The sequence below is a fragment of the Sminthopsis crassicaudata genome, chromosome 6 (genome assembly GCF_048593235.1).
Source record: "Sminthopsis crassicaudata isolate SCR6 chromosome 6, ASM4859323v1, whole genome shotgun sequence".
NCBI classification, from domain to species: domain Eukaryota; kingdom Metazoa; phylum Chordata; class Mammalia; order Dasyuromorphia; family Dasyuridae; genus Sminthopsis; species Sminthopsis crassicaudata.
Window position 1 is genome coordinate 198,713,575 of NC_133622.1, and position 14,393 is coordinate 198,727,967.

A 14,393-nucleotide genomic window follows, 5' to 3' on the forward strand; every position below is an offset into this window, starting at 1 on the left:
TACCCCCCAAGATTATTGTGAGACATTTATAAAGCATTTAACATGGTTTCTGATACACAATAGGTACTTAATAAATGCTTGTTTCCTTTCATCCTTCCTACAAAATAGAGAGGAAATGTGACACACAGTAGGTATTTAATGAATGTTTGTTTCCTTTCATCCTTTCTCCTTCCTTCCTTCCCACAAAATAGGGAGAGGATTTGACACATGGTAGATACTTAATGAAAACTTGTTTCTTTCCTTCCTCCCTACAAGATATGGAGGGAATATGAGTAGCTGTAATACCAGGCCAAATATAATAAGTGTGTGGGAGAGGTACAAGGTGCTGAGAAAATCCAGAGGATAGGCAGATCATTTCCACCTAAGGAATTATTGATAGCTTCAGAGAGGAGGTAGGATTTGATCTGGGCCTTGAAGAATAGATAGGATTTGTAAATGCTGAGGGAGCTCATTTCAAAAATAGGAAGCAGTGTGAGCCAAGTTACAGAGAATGGCAAAAAAAAAAAGGAGACATGTTTGATGACTGAGGGGAAGGAGATCAGTCAGGTATTCTTGAAGCCTACATGTAACTATAAAGGGCTGGGTTTTGAAAGCCTATTATTCCAGGCTTTAGACCTTGGATTTTTTATTCTTTTGGCATTGGGGAGCCATTGGAAAGAAGTGACATGATCAGAGTAGTACATTAACAGGATTACTCTGCAGGATGCATAGGCTGGCTCAGTCTAGTTGTTGAAGGATGGCCAATTAGAAGGTTATTGAAATAGTCTAGAACATGAGTTATGAGGATTAGTACTTGGGCAATATCAATGAGAATGATATGAAGAGACGTGAGAGATGGTGGATCATTAAGACTTTGTGATTAATTATATGAAGGGCAAGGAAAATGCAAGTGCAAAGGAAGATGCTAAGATCTCAACTTTTGGTGAATGTGAAAATATTAGTGTCATTATCAGAAATCAGCAAATCATGCAATGAAGCAGTCTTTGAAAGGGACATGATGAGTTTCCTCATTTGTAAATGGAAAAGTCAACTTATGTCATCTCTAAAGTCCCTTTCAATTCTAACACTGTTTCTTTGAGTTCAATTTTAGATATCTTTAATTTGCAATAATAGCAGGACATCCAAATGAAGATATCCATTACATAGCTGGAAATGTACATCCAAGGTTAACAAGCCAGGTAGTGACTGGAGATAGAGGGCCATACTCAGATCATTGACAAACACTTATATTAAGTAGAAGAAGAACAAAAGAATCAGGAAAAGAGACAGAGATGTTGAGCATAGAGAGGTGGGAAATTCAGGAAAGAGAAAACAATGAAGATACATACTTGACCTAGAAAATTTGGAATTTTGCTATGACATTCTTTTTTTTAACTTTTTTAAAATTAATTTTATAATTATAATATTTTTTGACAGTGCATATGCATGGGTAATTTTTTATGACATTATCCCTTGCACTCACTTCTGTTCCGAATTTTCCCCTCCTTCCCTCCACCCCCTCCCCTAGATGGCAGGCATTCCCACACATGTTAAATATGTTATAATATATCCTAGATACAATATATGTGTGCAGAACCGAATTTCTTGTTGCACAGGAAGAATTGGATTCAGAAGGTAAAAATAACCTGGGAAGAAAAACAAAAATGCAAACAGTTTACACTCATTTCCCAGTGTTCCTTCTCTGGGTGTAGCTGATTCTGTCCATCATTGACCAATTGGATCTGAGTTAAATCTTCTCTATGTTGAAAATATCCACTTCCATCAGCATACATCCTCATACAGTATTGTTGTTGAAGTGTATAATGATCTCTTGGTTCTGCTCATTTCACTCAGCATCAGTTGATTTAAGTCTCTCCAAGCCTCTCTGTTTTCCTCCTGCTGCTCATTTCTTACAGAACAATAATATTCCATAACCTTCATATACCATAATTTACCCAACCATTCTCCAATTGATGGACATCCGTTCATTTTCCAGTTTCTGGCCACTACAAAAGGGCTGCCACAAACATTTTGGCACATACAGGTCCCTTTCCCTTCTTTAGTATCTCTTTGGGATATAAGCCCAGTAGTAGCACTGCTGGGTCAAAGGGTATGCACAGTTTGATAACTTTTGGGGCATAATTCCAGATTGCTCTCCAGAATGCCTGGATTCTTTCACAACTCCACCAACAATGCATCAGTGTCCCAGTTTTCCCACAGCCCCTCCAACATTCATCATCATTTGTTCCTAGCTATGACATTCTTTAGGTTTTCTTTCTAAGGATGGCCAGTAGATTCTTTTTTTTTCCCCCTGAGGCTGAGGTTAAGTGACTTTCCCAGGGTCACACAGTTAGGAAGTGTTAAGTGTCTGAGACCAGATTTGAACTCCGGTCCTCCTGAATTCAAGGCTGGTGCTCTATCCACTGCACCACTTAGCTGCCCCCTGACCAGTAGATTCTTGCTGTATTCTCTTTGTCTTCTGGTTCTAATAGATCTGATCAGTTTTTGTTTATGATTTCTTGAAACATGGCTTGTAAGCTATAAACTGTTGCAAAGTGAAATCAGCAGAACCATTGTCACATAGCAACAAGAATGTACAATGAAGAACTGTGAATGACTTAGCTATTCTAATCAGTACAATGATTCAAGACAGTTCCAAAGGACTTATGATGAAAAGTGCTATCTGCCTCCAGAGAAAGAATTGATGGAATCTAAATGCATACTTTTGTTACTTTATTTTTCTTGGTCTGTGTTTTTTTCATGACTAATATAAAAATATGTTTTGCATGACTGCACTTATATAATCTGTATCACAAATCATTTGCCTTTTCAATAAGGAGGTAGGGGAGGGATAAGAGAAAAGAATTTGGGACTCAAAATTTTTAATGATTGTAAAATTTTACACATAATTGGAAAAATATTGAAATGTGGATTTTTCTTTTGTCATAATTTTCAAATAATTAATTGATGATCTTAAATTATCTCGCATTGAACCCTTTTCTAAATCACTTGTTTGTGACGGGAGATACCTTACATTTTTATTCTATTTTTCAATCTTTCACCTTTTGATAATATTTATCTAATGAAGTTATTTGTTTCTGTTTAAGGTCATTCCATTAGAATGCTGTCTTTTAGGAATTTTCCCAGTAGAAGTTTTAGTTCAGACTCTGAACACCAAAAGATAGGTTGGTATAATTGAGAGTGCACATTGGTTCTGGAATTAGAGGACCGGAATTTAATTATGACTATTACTTACTCCCTGTGCTACTTTAGGGAAATTGCTTAACATTTGGGGGTCTCAGTTTCCTCATCTGTAAAATGAAGAGGTAAAGGTTAGATAGACATTAAGGGCCTTTCCAGTTTTAAATGTGAGTATATCTGTAAGAGATAAATTTTCCTATACAAAATGACCATATAAATGTCCTGATGGTCATTTTAAACTCAACAAAACATGTAAAAGGCATACAGAATGTTTGCTTTACCACTAAGATAAGAACAACTCAGCTCAACCAAGAAAGCTAAGGAAGATCACATTGCATAGTCTTGATTTTGGAAGAAGAGAATGCAAAAGATGGAAGTAAATTTCATGGAGAATGTAAACAGTTAAATGTAGGAGAATATAAGTCATTAGTTCAGAGTTTTCACTGTCAGGGTAGTCTTGGTTCAATTCAACAAACATTTATTAAGCTACTATGTACAAAGTACAAAAGTCCAAAACAAAGCCATTCATGTCCTCAACAAACTCACATTCTAGTTCGTGGATACAACATGTAGATAGATAAATAAAAAGAAGAGAATATAAGAAGAGAACATTAACGGCTAGGTGTTAGGTTTTTACTAAGTGCTAAGTCGGTACTTAACGATTCTCTAGTTCCGGCCTTTCCTGGTAGTTTGACTTGTGAATTCCTAAGGAAGAGCTTGCATGCTTGGGAGGAGCAAGCTCATTGGTTGAAGTGGTTCTTCCCAGAAGCCCTTGCATTATCCCACGCCCATTCTCTGAGAGGATAAAAGAGGACAGCACTCCAAAGATGGAAGAAGTCTCTGCTCTACATCAGACTTGACGCGGCTCTCTGCAGGAAAGGAAGTCACTTCACAGTGAGGGAGGGAAGGAGAGAGGGAGATCAAGAAAGCCTTCACTTCTGAAGCTATGTCTGAACTGAGCCTATAAGAAGAATACAGTTTCCAAAATATGAAGATGAGGATGGAATATATTTCAGACAAAAAGATAGCCTATAAGCAAAGGTGCAGAAGCAAGAGATGAAATGTTGAATTTGTATTTGGAATATTTAAGTTTGGGAAAGTAATTAATGATGAGACTGAAAAATAGGTCAGAGACAAGCTATGTAGTTCTTTGGACAGCAAATTTAGTTTGTCTTTTATCCTAAAGGGCATAGAGGACCACTAAAAGTTTTTGATGAGGAAAATGACATAATCGGACCTATACCTTAGGGAAAATATCTTTGCATATGTTAGGAAGATGGATTGGAAAAGGGAGAGACTAGAAGAAGAGAGAATAGAAGACTATTACAATATTCCAGGTTGGAGGGGATAAGAGTCTGAATTAGAATAAATTAAAGTCAAATGAGAGGAGGGTAAGGTACAAGTATGAGAAATGTTGCGGTCATCGAATTAACAAGACTTTTCAATTGAATGGTCATGAAGAAGGATAAGGAAGAGGCAAGGGAGAAGGATGATTTCTGAGGCTATCAACTTGAGGGACTGGGAGAATGATGGTACCCTCAATTGAAATAGGACAGCTACTGAAGTCATTGGAAGTTCACTACATCATTAAAATCACAAATCCAGGGGAGAGTAAATGTAAAAGAAGTCAATTTCACTATCATAGCTGAGTTTGCAATGCCAAAGATCCACTCCATTGGATTTGTCCTACTTCTATTATTTAAAAATAACGATTTCATTGTTTGCTATTGTCAAAGACTTGATGCTTGGGATCCCTTAGGTATGAATGTGGTGAACCATTGGATGCAGGATGGCTTTGAGAAGATAACAGGCAGAATTTACAAGCCTGGGAAGAATCTATGCCAGTGTATCTCTTATAGTTCTTTGTCCATCAAATCAACTTTTCTGTGCTTTTTGACTTTTCTCATCCTAGTGATATGTTTATTTAGTCTGCATTCAGATCTAGCTTGACAAGTCAGGTTAAAATAAGACCAACCACATGGCAGATATGTTCATATTCCTTCTTTTGTTCCCATGGTTTCATTTTAAACTTTCACTGTGGAGGGGATAAGACTAATAACAACTCACAAAGACAGGAGGAAAAGGAAAGAAAGTGTTTCTAGAACCATAGACTTGAAGATATAGATTTCTAAGAGATAGTTTATTTTACAGATGAGGAAACGAAGTTGTAGAGAGATTAAGTGACTTGCTTTAAATCTGACTTCTCAGAATTCAAAACCCGTGTTCTTCCCAGATATACCAGATCATTTCAAGTAACTGGGGCTTCTTATCCTGGAGTACAGAAAGTTGGATGGAAGGAAATGACAGAGACAACATGGTATAATGGAGATAGCAGTGGAACCATAGAACCTGAGTTCCAATCTTGATCCTGGTCCTTATTACGTGCTATGTGATTCTAAGAGAGTAACTTTATTTCTCTGTGCCCTAGATTCTTCCAACTATAAAATGAGGGAGGTAGACTAGATACCCTGTCAATTCCCTTTCAGCTCTAAATCTGTGATAGCATCTTCAAATATCTTCAGAGTTGTCATCTACCACACATTCTGTTTGACCACAGCGAATTAAGGAGCAAAGAAACAGGTTACAGAGAGGCAGGTTTAGGCTTATTATCAGGGAAAATGTCTTCCCCATTAGAGTGCTTCAGAAATGGAACTGGCTGCGTCAAGAACCAGGACTCCATCACTGGACAGTCTTTAAGCAGAAGACCTCAGCAAACTTCTTTCCCAGTTTATTGTAGAGATCATTTCTATTCAAGTACATGTTGGTGTAGATACTCTCTGACAGCCTTTACATCTCCGAAAATTCTGTGATTCTAACTAAAATCATAGCTGAATCTATTTTACAAGGTGGTTTCGTGGGCTGAAAACTACTTCTATTACAGAGATGGGGGGAGGGCAGCTACTGCTTCAGCTCTTGTTAGAGAATAATTTAGAATACAATCTTCCCTTCAATGAGGTAGTGTTCTATTAACAAGTGAAAGGATAGGAGCCTTCCCTGGGAACTGAACCTCTGTACTTAGCTCCCACTACTGCCTGGCACTCCCATGCTTTGAATATTATGAAATTCTTCCCTGAGAAACCTGAAAAATCTTTAGGATAGATTGTAGATTAGTTCCTAGCTTAGCTGCTATTTTTCCATCCCTTCCTCTCTCCTCACCTTCTTACATTGAGGAATTGTATACGAAGGGACATTGAGTCAAAGAATCATGGTGGGTATTCATTGATACATATTTTCCTTTTATAGTTCTTCAGCAGCAACCTCTCCTTTCCTTTCTGATGCAGGAGAAAGAGCATCATACTTCTGATGACTCCACTGAAGGGTCCCTGGACATGTGCTGCAGTGAGTGGCTATCTGGTGAGTCTCCTTCTCCATTCTATATCCACATTTTCCACCAGGATGTCAGCTCAGATGTAAAATGCCCAGCACTTAGTTTGGAGCAGAGCAAGTCAGTAGGGCAGCTCTTTCATTTATGGAGCTGCTAATCCATTGATGCTTAGATTTGTGCCAGCCTTTGTTGCTAAAAGCTACTGAAGCTTTCCTTGTTTGGATTATTCTTATTGACTTGGGCAGTGAAGCACAGTAGAAAGAGCACTGGTCTAAGAATCAATATAGCTGAGTTTTAACCCCAGATCTACCACTTGGAAATAAGCAGACATAAACATGAATATATAAGTCTGTGAAAATGCAGCAGTTTGTGTCTGTGCATGGACAAGCATATGCATATATGTATGTGTATACATGTGAGTCCTGGGGAGGGGACTAAGAAAAAGAAAGTAGCCCCTCTGCCCTCAGAGCCAGAGGAGGCCCTGAGGTATATGCAGTGAGGGTGGATTGGAGTATAGGGCCCCCACAGGGAGGGAAGCTGACAATTATATAATGATGGTGTAAAAATACAGCTCGTGAGTAATCGCTCTCTATGCCTGCCTGCCCCATGGGAGAGGAAGGCCACGTGCTAGGCAGGTCTGATGATGACTAACACAGCCCCCACACACACTGTGCCCGTAACGTGGCTGCCGCAGAGCTTGATTCTAGCACAACCCACTGGACACCAAGCCTGTGGTCAGGGGACTGAAAGAAGCACATACATGTACATATATGCCTGTGTTCTCTAATGCACACACATCCCTGGGCACACTCCTGATCATACACACACATTCACACAGGGACACTCCATATGTGTTCACTCAACTACATTCACAGATACACATATGTGCATGCAGGCACACTGGCAAATACACACATAGATACTACTGAATACATTTATATATAAATATACATGTGTATGTATATATAATATATGTGTGTATGGGTGTGTAAAATAAATTTTCTGAGTTGTATATATGAATTTTCAAGAAGCCAGGCAGTATTACTGAAAATAAGAAGTCTGTTGGACCCCAGTGGTATTTGTTCTCACCCATGGACTAAAAAAGTCTCCTCCTGTTTCATTCACTGTGAATCTCTTAGTCCTCTCCATACGCACTACCACAGACTAGTTACTTTCCTCCAAACCTTCTAAACCCTTTCCCCAGCAGCAGCTATCCTAGCTCTCAGACCCTCATCTCAGCCCTGAGGAGCTATAAATTTAGGGTTAGGTTTTCTTTAAAATATTTATTTTGGGGGGGCAGCTAGTTGGTACAGTGGATAGAGCACCAACCCTGAAGAAAGGAGGATATGAGTTCTAATCTGGTCTCAGGCGCTGAACACTTCCTAGTTGTGTGACCTTGGGCAAGTCACTTAACATCAATTGCCTCAGCAAAATATATATATATATTTTTAAATTTTTTGAATTCTCAGTTCTTTCCCTTCTTCCAGCCCACCTCCACACATTGAGAAGGTAAGAAATATGAAACTCATTATATATAACTCTTACAAAACAAAAAAAATTTTCTAGATATCTGTATTGCGAAAAAAAATGCAAGAGAAAATAAAGTAAAAAAAAAAAAAAAAAAAAAAAATATATATATATATATATATATATATATATATATATATCCTTCAACAGCACTCAGACTTTATCAGATCTTTCTCTGGAGAATCATAAACATGTTTCATCACACATCCTTTGTAATTGTGTTAGATAGTTGATTTGATCAGAGTAGCTAAGTCTTTCACAATTGATCATCATTACAATATTGTTCTCCTGGTTCTGCTCACTTCACTTTGCATCAATTCATTTAAGTCTTTCCAAGTTTTTTCTGGAATCATCCCCCCTTGTCATTTCTTGTAGAAAAATATTATTCACCACAGTCATATATTACAATTTGTGTAGCCTTTCCTCAATTAGTAGGCATGCCCTCAATTTCTAATTTTTTGCCACTACAAAAACAGCTGATATAAATATGTTTGTATATATGGGTCCTCTGGGTCCTTTTTCTTTTCTTTGATCTCTTTGGAGTACAGACCTATGAGCAGTATTGCTGGGTCAAAGACAGTATACACAGTTTTTTAACCCTTTGGTTATAGTATTAAATTATTCTCCAGAATGGTTAGATGATTTTACAGCTTCACCCAAAGTGTATTAGTGTACCTGTGTTCCACATCTCCTCCAGGATTTGTCATTTCCTTTTCTGTTATATTAGCCAATCTGATGTGTGTAAGATAACACTTCCAAATTATTTTTATTTGAATTTTAAAGAGTAATATAGTTTCAAGAAATATTCTGAGAGATATCTGGAAACGTCCCTTCTTTCTAAGGATTACCAGGAGATGAAAATGGATGGCAAAGAATCAGATTTCATAGATTCACATATCTGAACAATCTTGGTCTCTAAACCACCTCCTATCTATATCACAAAAGTGCTAAACTCATGCCATATTAGCCAGACTAACATAGAATTATTGAATAGAGCTATAAAAAATAATAATAAAATTCATTTGGGAGAACAAAAGGTAAAGTATTAAGGAAATCAATTTTTGAAATATGTAAGAAGGTAAGCTATTAGCAGCAGATTTCAAACTCGGTTACAAAGTGATAATCATGAAAGCAATCTCATACTGGCTAGGAAATAGAGAGGTGGATCTGTGGAACAGATTAGATAGATACACCATTCACAATATTTAATGACCATAGTAATCTGTTATTTGATAAACTCAACGATCCATGCTTTGGGGACTGAACTCACTTGACAAAAATTGCTAGAAAAACTGGAAAGCAGTTTGGCAGAATATCAAAATGCAGCTTAACTAAAGCATTTAGCCTACACCTAAAAGGTTTCAACTAACCCTGACCATTGTGAGTGAGACCTAATCCTAAAGTACAAACAATTAAACTATTTTCCTTACCTTTCAAAACATAGATCAACATCTCACACCATGTACCAAAATCAGGTGAAAATGAGTGAATGATTTAGACAAAAAGGGTGATATCATAAATAAATTAGAGACAGAGAGATAGAAGAAAGAGAAATTCCATCCAAAATAACTGTAGATATATATAACATATTTGGAGTCGGCCTGCCAATACAAACACAGGTATTATGAACACAATTACAAACACTTTTCTCAAAAATAAAGACAGATCTAAACAATGGAGAAATATTAATTACTCGTGGATAGGCCAACCTAATATACAATACTTCCTAAATTAATACACTTTTTCAGTGCCATACCAATTAAACTACCAAAACTTTATAGTTAGAAAAATAGTAACAAAATTCATTGGAAAGAACAGAAGAATAAAAAGGGATCACTGAAAAGAAATTAAAGACAAACTAACAGTTCTAGATTTCAAACATTACAAAGTGATAATCATCAAAACAATATAGAACTGGCTAGAAAATAAAAGTTGTAGATCAATGGAGTAAATTAGGTATACAATACACAGTAGCAAATGAAAGTAGTAATCTAATGTTTGATAAAATCCCAGGTTTTATTTCTCAAATATATGGGGATCTGAGCCACATATGTAAAAATAAGAGCCATTCCCTAATTGACAAATGATCAAAGGATATGAACAGGCAGTCTTCAGAAGAAGAAATCAAAGTTCTCTATTCTATGAAAAAAATCGTTCTAAATCACTATTGATTAGAGAAATGCAAATTAAAACAACTTTAAGATACCACCTCACCTCCATCAGATTAGCTAACATAGCAGAAAAGCAAAAAGATAAATGTTGGGAGGGATGTAAGAAAAAAAAAAATGGTACATTGATGGTTGGTGGAGTTGTGAACTGATCCAACCATTTTGAAGCGTCCAAAGGGCTTCCCTTTCACACAGTAATACCATACTAGCTCTGTATCCCAAAGAGATCAAAGAAAAGGGGGAAAGATCTACTTTTACAAAAATATATATAGCAACCCTTTTTGAAGTGGCAAAAAATAGAAAAGCAAGGGAATGCTCATCAATTGAAGAATGGTTAGACAAATTGTAATATATGGTTATAATGTAATACTGTTGGTGCTATAAGAAATGATGAGCATGATAGTTTCAGAAAAACCTGGAAAGACTTAAATGAACTGATGCAAAGTGAAGTTAAGCAGAACCATGAGAACATTGAACCTAGTAAGCAATAATATAACAGTGATCAGCTATGAAAGACTTAGCTACTCTTGTCAAAACAATGATCCAAGACAATCATGATGAAAAATGCTATCTACTTCCAGAGAGATAATTGATGGACTCTGAATGCAGATTGAAGCAAGTTTTTTTTTTTCACTTTCTTTAGTCATCTTGCTTTTTCCCCATAACATGGCTAATATGGAAATGTGCAAAATTTTATGTGTATAATTGGTATTATATTGTTTGCCTTTTCAGTGGGTGGGGAAGTGACTGGAGTGAGGGAGAGAATTTGAAATTCAAGATTTTAAAGACTTAGTGTTAAAAATAAATGAATGAATGAAGCACCACAAAAGTGCTGAGCCTCTGTTGTAGGCCTTGTTGCTTCTCTTGCTGCTGCTCCAACCTCATTCATGTCACAGGAATCCAGAGCAACTCAATTTTATTTAGTAGACATTTGTTAAGTGTTTGCTTTGTGCAGATACTTAGAAAAGGCACATTCTAGAGGCAATGTAGCTTGATAGAATGCTGGCCATGAGTTCAAGAAGATTCTGGAGGTTTAACTCCCTTTTCTGATGTTTATTTGCTATGTGATCCTGGACCAGGGGAGGGTAAGGAAGCGGGGGATGGGTTATTTATCCTTCAATACTTCAACAGACTCTTTAGAGCTTGTCAACTGAATTATCTTGCACTCTGGATCTTGCAAAGAGTTTCCACATTTTAACTACACCAACAATCACCCACACTGACAAAAGCACCTTTCCTTCTCATATCCACTTATAATTACTGTTAGGCAGTGAAGATACCAAAAGGAAAATAAGCCAGTTCTTGTCCTTAAGAAGGTAAGAATCAGCACCCTGACCGTGCTGAGCTAAATATTCTACAATAGAGGCAAGGAATCAAATTATCAATGATTTTTTAGTGAACACCTACTGTATACTTAGCACTGAGAGAGTGCATAATTGCAAGTCAATATGTGTTCTGCAGTTTCCTATTCTATACTGGAGACAGATTCTTATACTTCAGTAGTTAACTAATAAAACAAGACAATAAGTGCCAAATGAGTCATTTTTTTTCTGGTTCCTTACTATTTATATCTCTCTTTGCCATTCATCCTCTTATTTCATCATAACACCAGCCCTGTGTGGGAGACAAGAAAGGAATGACTATCCCCAAAGATGAGGAAACAGAGGCTCCAAATGCTATTCCCTATTACTGGTGGGCTCTCTTCCAGTTTAGGAAGTGAGCAACAAGTTAAGATGGGGTCTAAAACCAGTATTTGGATTTTCAGGACCACAGTTTGAGATTCAGAAATTAAAGGGTTTTGAACAAGAGTGGAGTACATCTAATATGTTGGCAAAATATATTTGCTTGGTCTATTCTTCATTTCTGTTAACAAATGGCAAAATATGAAACTAGAAAATGGCATATGCTCTCTATGGCAATCACTCTATTAGAGGGTTTTGCCAAACTATTTTAGAGAATATACTTGGGAGGGGGTGGTATTTGGTTATACATTGAAATATTTGATGAATCAAAATAAGGTGAATCAAGAAAAGATATTCAGGGAAGCTAGGTGGTGAAGTGGATAGAGCACCAGCCCTGAAGTCAGGAGGACCTGAGTTCAAATGTGGCCCCAAACACTTAACACTTCCTAGCTGTGTGACCCTGGGCAAGTCACTTAAAACCAATTGCCTCAGCAAAGGAAGGAAAGGAGGGAGGGAGGGAAAGAAAGAAGGAGGGAGAAAGGGAAGGAGGAAGAAAGGGACAATGAAAAATATAGATATATATTTGAACTGATTTACGCATCTAATCAAGAGGACTTAAAACTGAAAATAAAGAGTGAGGAAGAAAACCTATCCACATAAATTCTCCAAGCCAGAAACCCTAGAGAGACATACATAGATATAACAGAGGGAAAAATATATCAATGAAAAAGATCAGTCATTCATAGGAAATAATATCCAAAAAAAGAAATAATAATAAAACTTTTGGCCTCAGATATCAATATGTAAATGGACAGCATATGAATAATAAATTTAAAAGGTGAACAAGCTCTTAGGACAAGAAGCTTGTTAAGGACCATGCCTAAGTAAAGGGGCGGGTCAATTCTCTGAGAGCCTCCACAGTTGTGAATCATAACACTTAAAGGAGTTGTAAATCAGCCTTTACTGACACAGATGTTGCTTGTGGATTGGGAATGAAATAAATTAAAGGCAAGAGGGTAGAGGAGGTCAAAGAATGCAACTGCCTCTCAGTCTCCTTGCATCATCGTCGTCATCATCATCATCATCATCATCATCATCATCATCATCATCATCATCATCATCATCATCATCATCCCACATGAAGAGCTTCATTTTATAGGTCTGAGTTACACCTCCAGCATCCACTGGCAGATGGCTCCCATATCATAACAGAAGCTAAATTTGTCTTCATGGATATGCTTGGGATTTAAGGAATATAATTCCTACCTGTAAGGTATACCTTAAAAAGTACTGATTAGATAAATAAGGCAGTGAAATGGGATTACATATTTAAAATATCCTGCCATGAAGAAGTCTATGAACTAGTAGAAGAAAATATAGTAAGATTCTTGGCTTGAAGATTCATCAGAGGAGAAAGAGAGAATATTCTAGTGATTGTATACTTTAGACCAGAGATATCATCAGCATATGGATACCAATGCTTCTTAGTATAGCCTGTGCCAGATTAAAAAGTAAAAAATTGGAAATATTTAACAAAATAAATAAAAATACAGTAAAATATAATGTTAATATGTGGTTTTCTAAGTCTGTTGTCACTCTCTGGGATCCTTGTATTTGGTTTAGTGGCTCTCTTTCTGTTTGAGTTTAACACTGCTATTGACCATCTAATCACTTGGTTATGGAAATAGACCTTGTGTTCAAGAAACAACATAAACTAGGCATAGAAATATGGTATAGTAGTAATTATAAATAATAATAGCAAAAACCAAAAAATAATAATAGCTAGCTTTACCTTGTATATATTATATAATATGTAATAATTATGATATATTATATAATAGTATATATATAATAAATATATATTATATACTAGTACTTTATAAGGCTTACAAAGTTCTTTATATATGTTAACTCAGTTAATCCTCACAACAACCTCGAGACATAGGTGATATTATTATGCTGACTTTACAGATTAAGAAACTTGAGCCACGGATTGGTTAAGGGATTCGCTCAGTCACACAGTTAAGGAAGTGTCTGAGGTTGAATTCAAGTTCAGGTGTTCCTGAGTCCTGAGCTGTATCTTTCGTGTCACCTAGTTGTCTAAAAGGACTTTAGTTATTTGGACTATTGAATATCTGTCTCTGCCAAAAGCATGGAAACTGATAAATTCTTGATTTATTATAATGATTATTTGATTTTTATTCTGTTGTATTAATGTAATAAACACACACAAACAAAAAAGATAGTTCTAGAAAAATTAAAACAACAAAAAGAGTGATTATAATTAATTGTATATGGAACCATATGCTTTTGTAACTTGCCATTTATTAAATGTTTGGCACAGTGGCTAGAAAGCTAACCTCAGTGATCAGAAAAGTTGAGTTCATGTCCTGTTTCTGACATCCACAGACTATGTGATCTTAGACAAATAAATTAAAATTCTCATTCAGTGTTCTAGGTGATTCTAAATCTAGAAAGTTGCAGAGAAAATTTCAACCTGCACTGAGAGAG

The 14,393-nt window shown here is 36.4% G+C and overlaps 1 protein-coding gene across 3 annotated transcripts in view; it reads left to right on the forward strand.

Annotated features, from left to right (window-relative positions):
* The window catches only part of PTPN5 (protein tyrosine phosphatase non-receptor type 5), a 118,287-nt gene that overhangs the window by 35,728 nt on the left and 68,166 nt on the right, over nt 1-14,393 (forward strand). For all 3 annotated transcript variants that reach the window (XM_074276694.1, XM_074276695.1, XM_074276693.1), the window contains exon 3: nt 6,462-6,534. In XM_074276694.1, the coding sequence (XP_074132795.1) occupies nt 6,462-6,534 (73 nt within the window). The remainder of the gene's footprint in view (nt 1-6,461; nt 6,535-14,393) is intronic.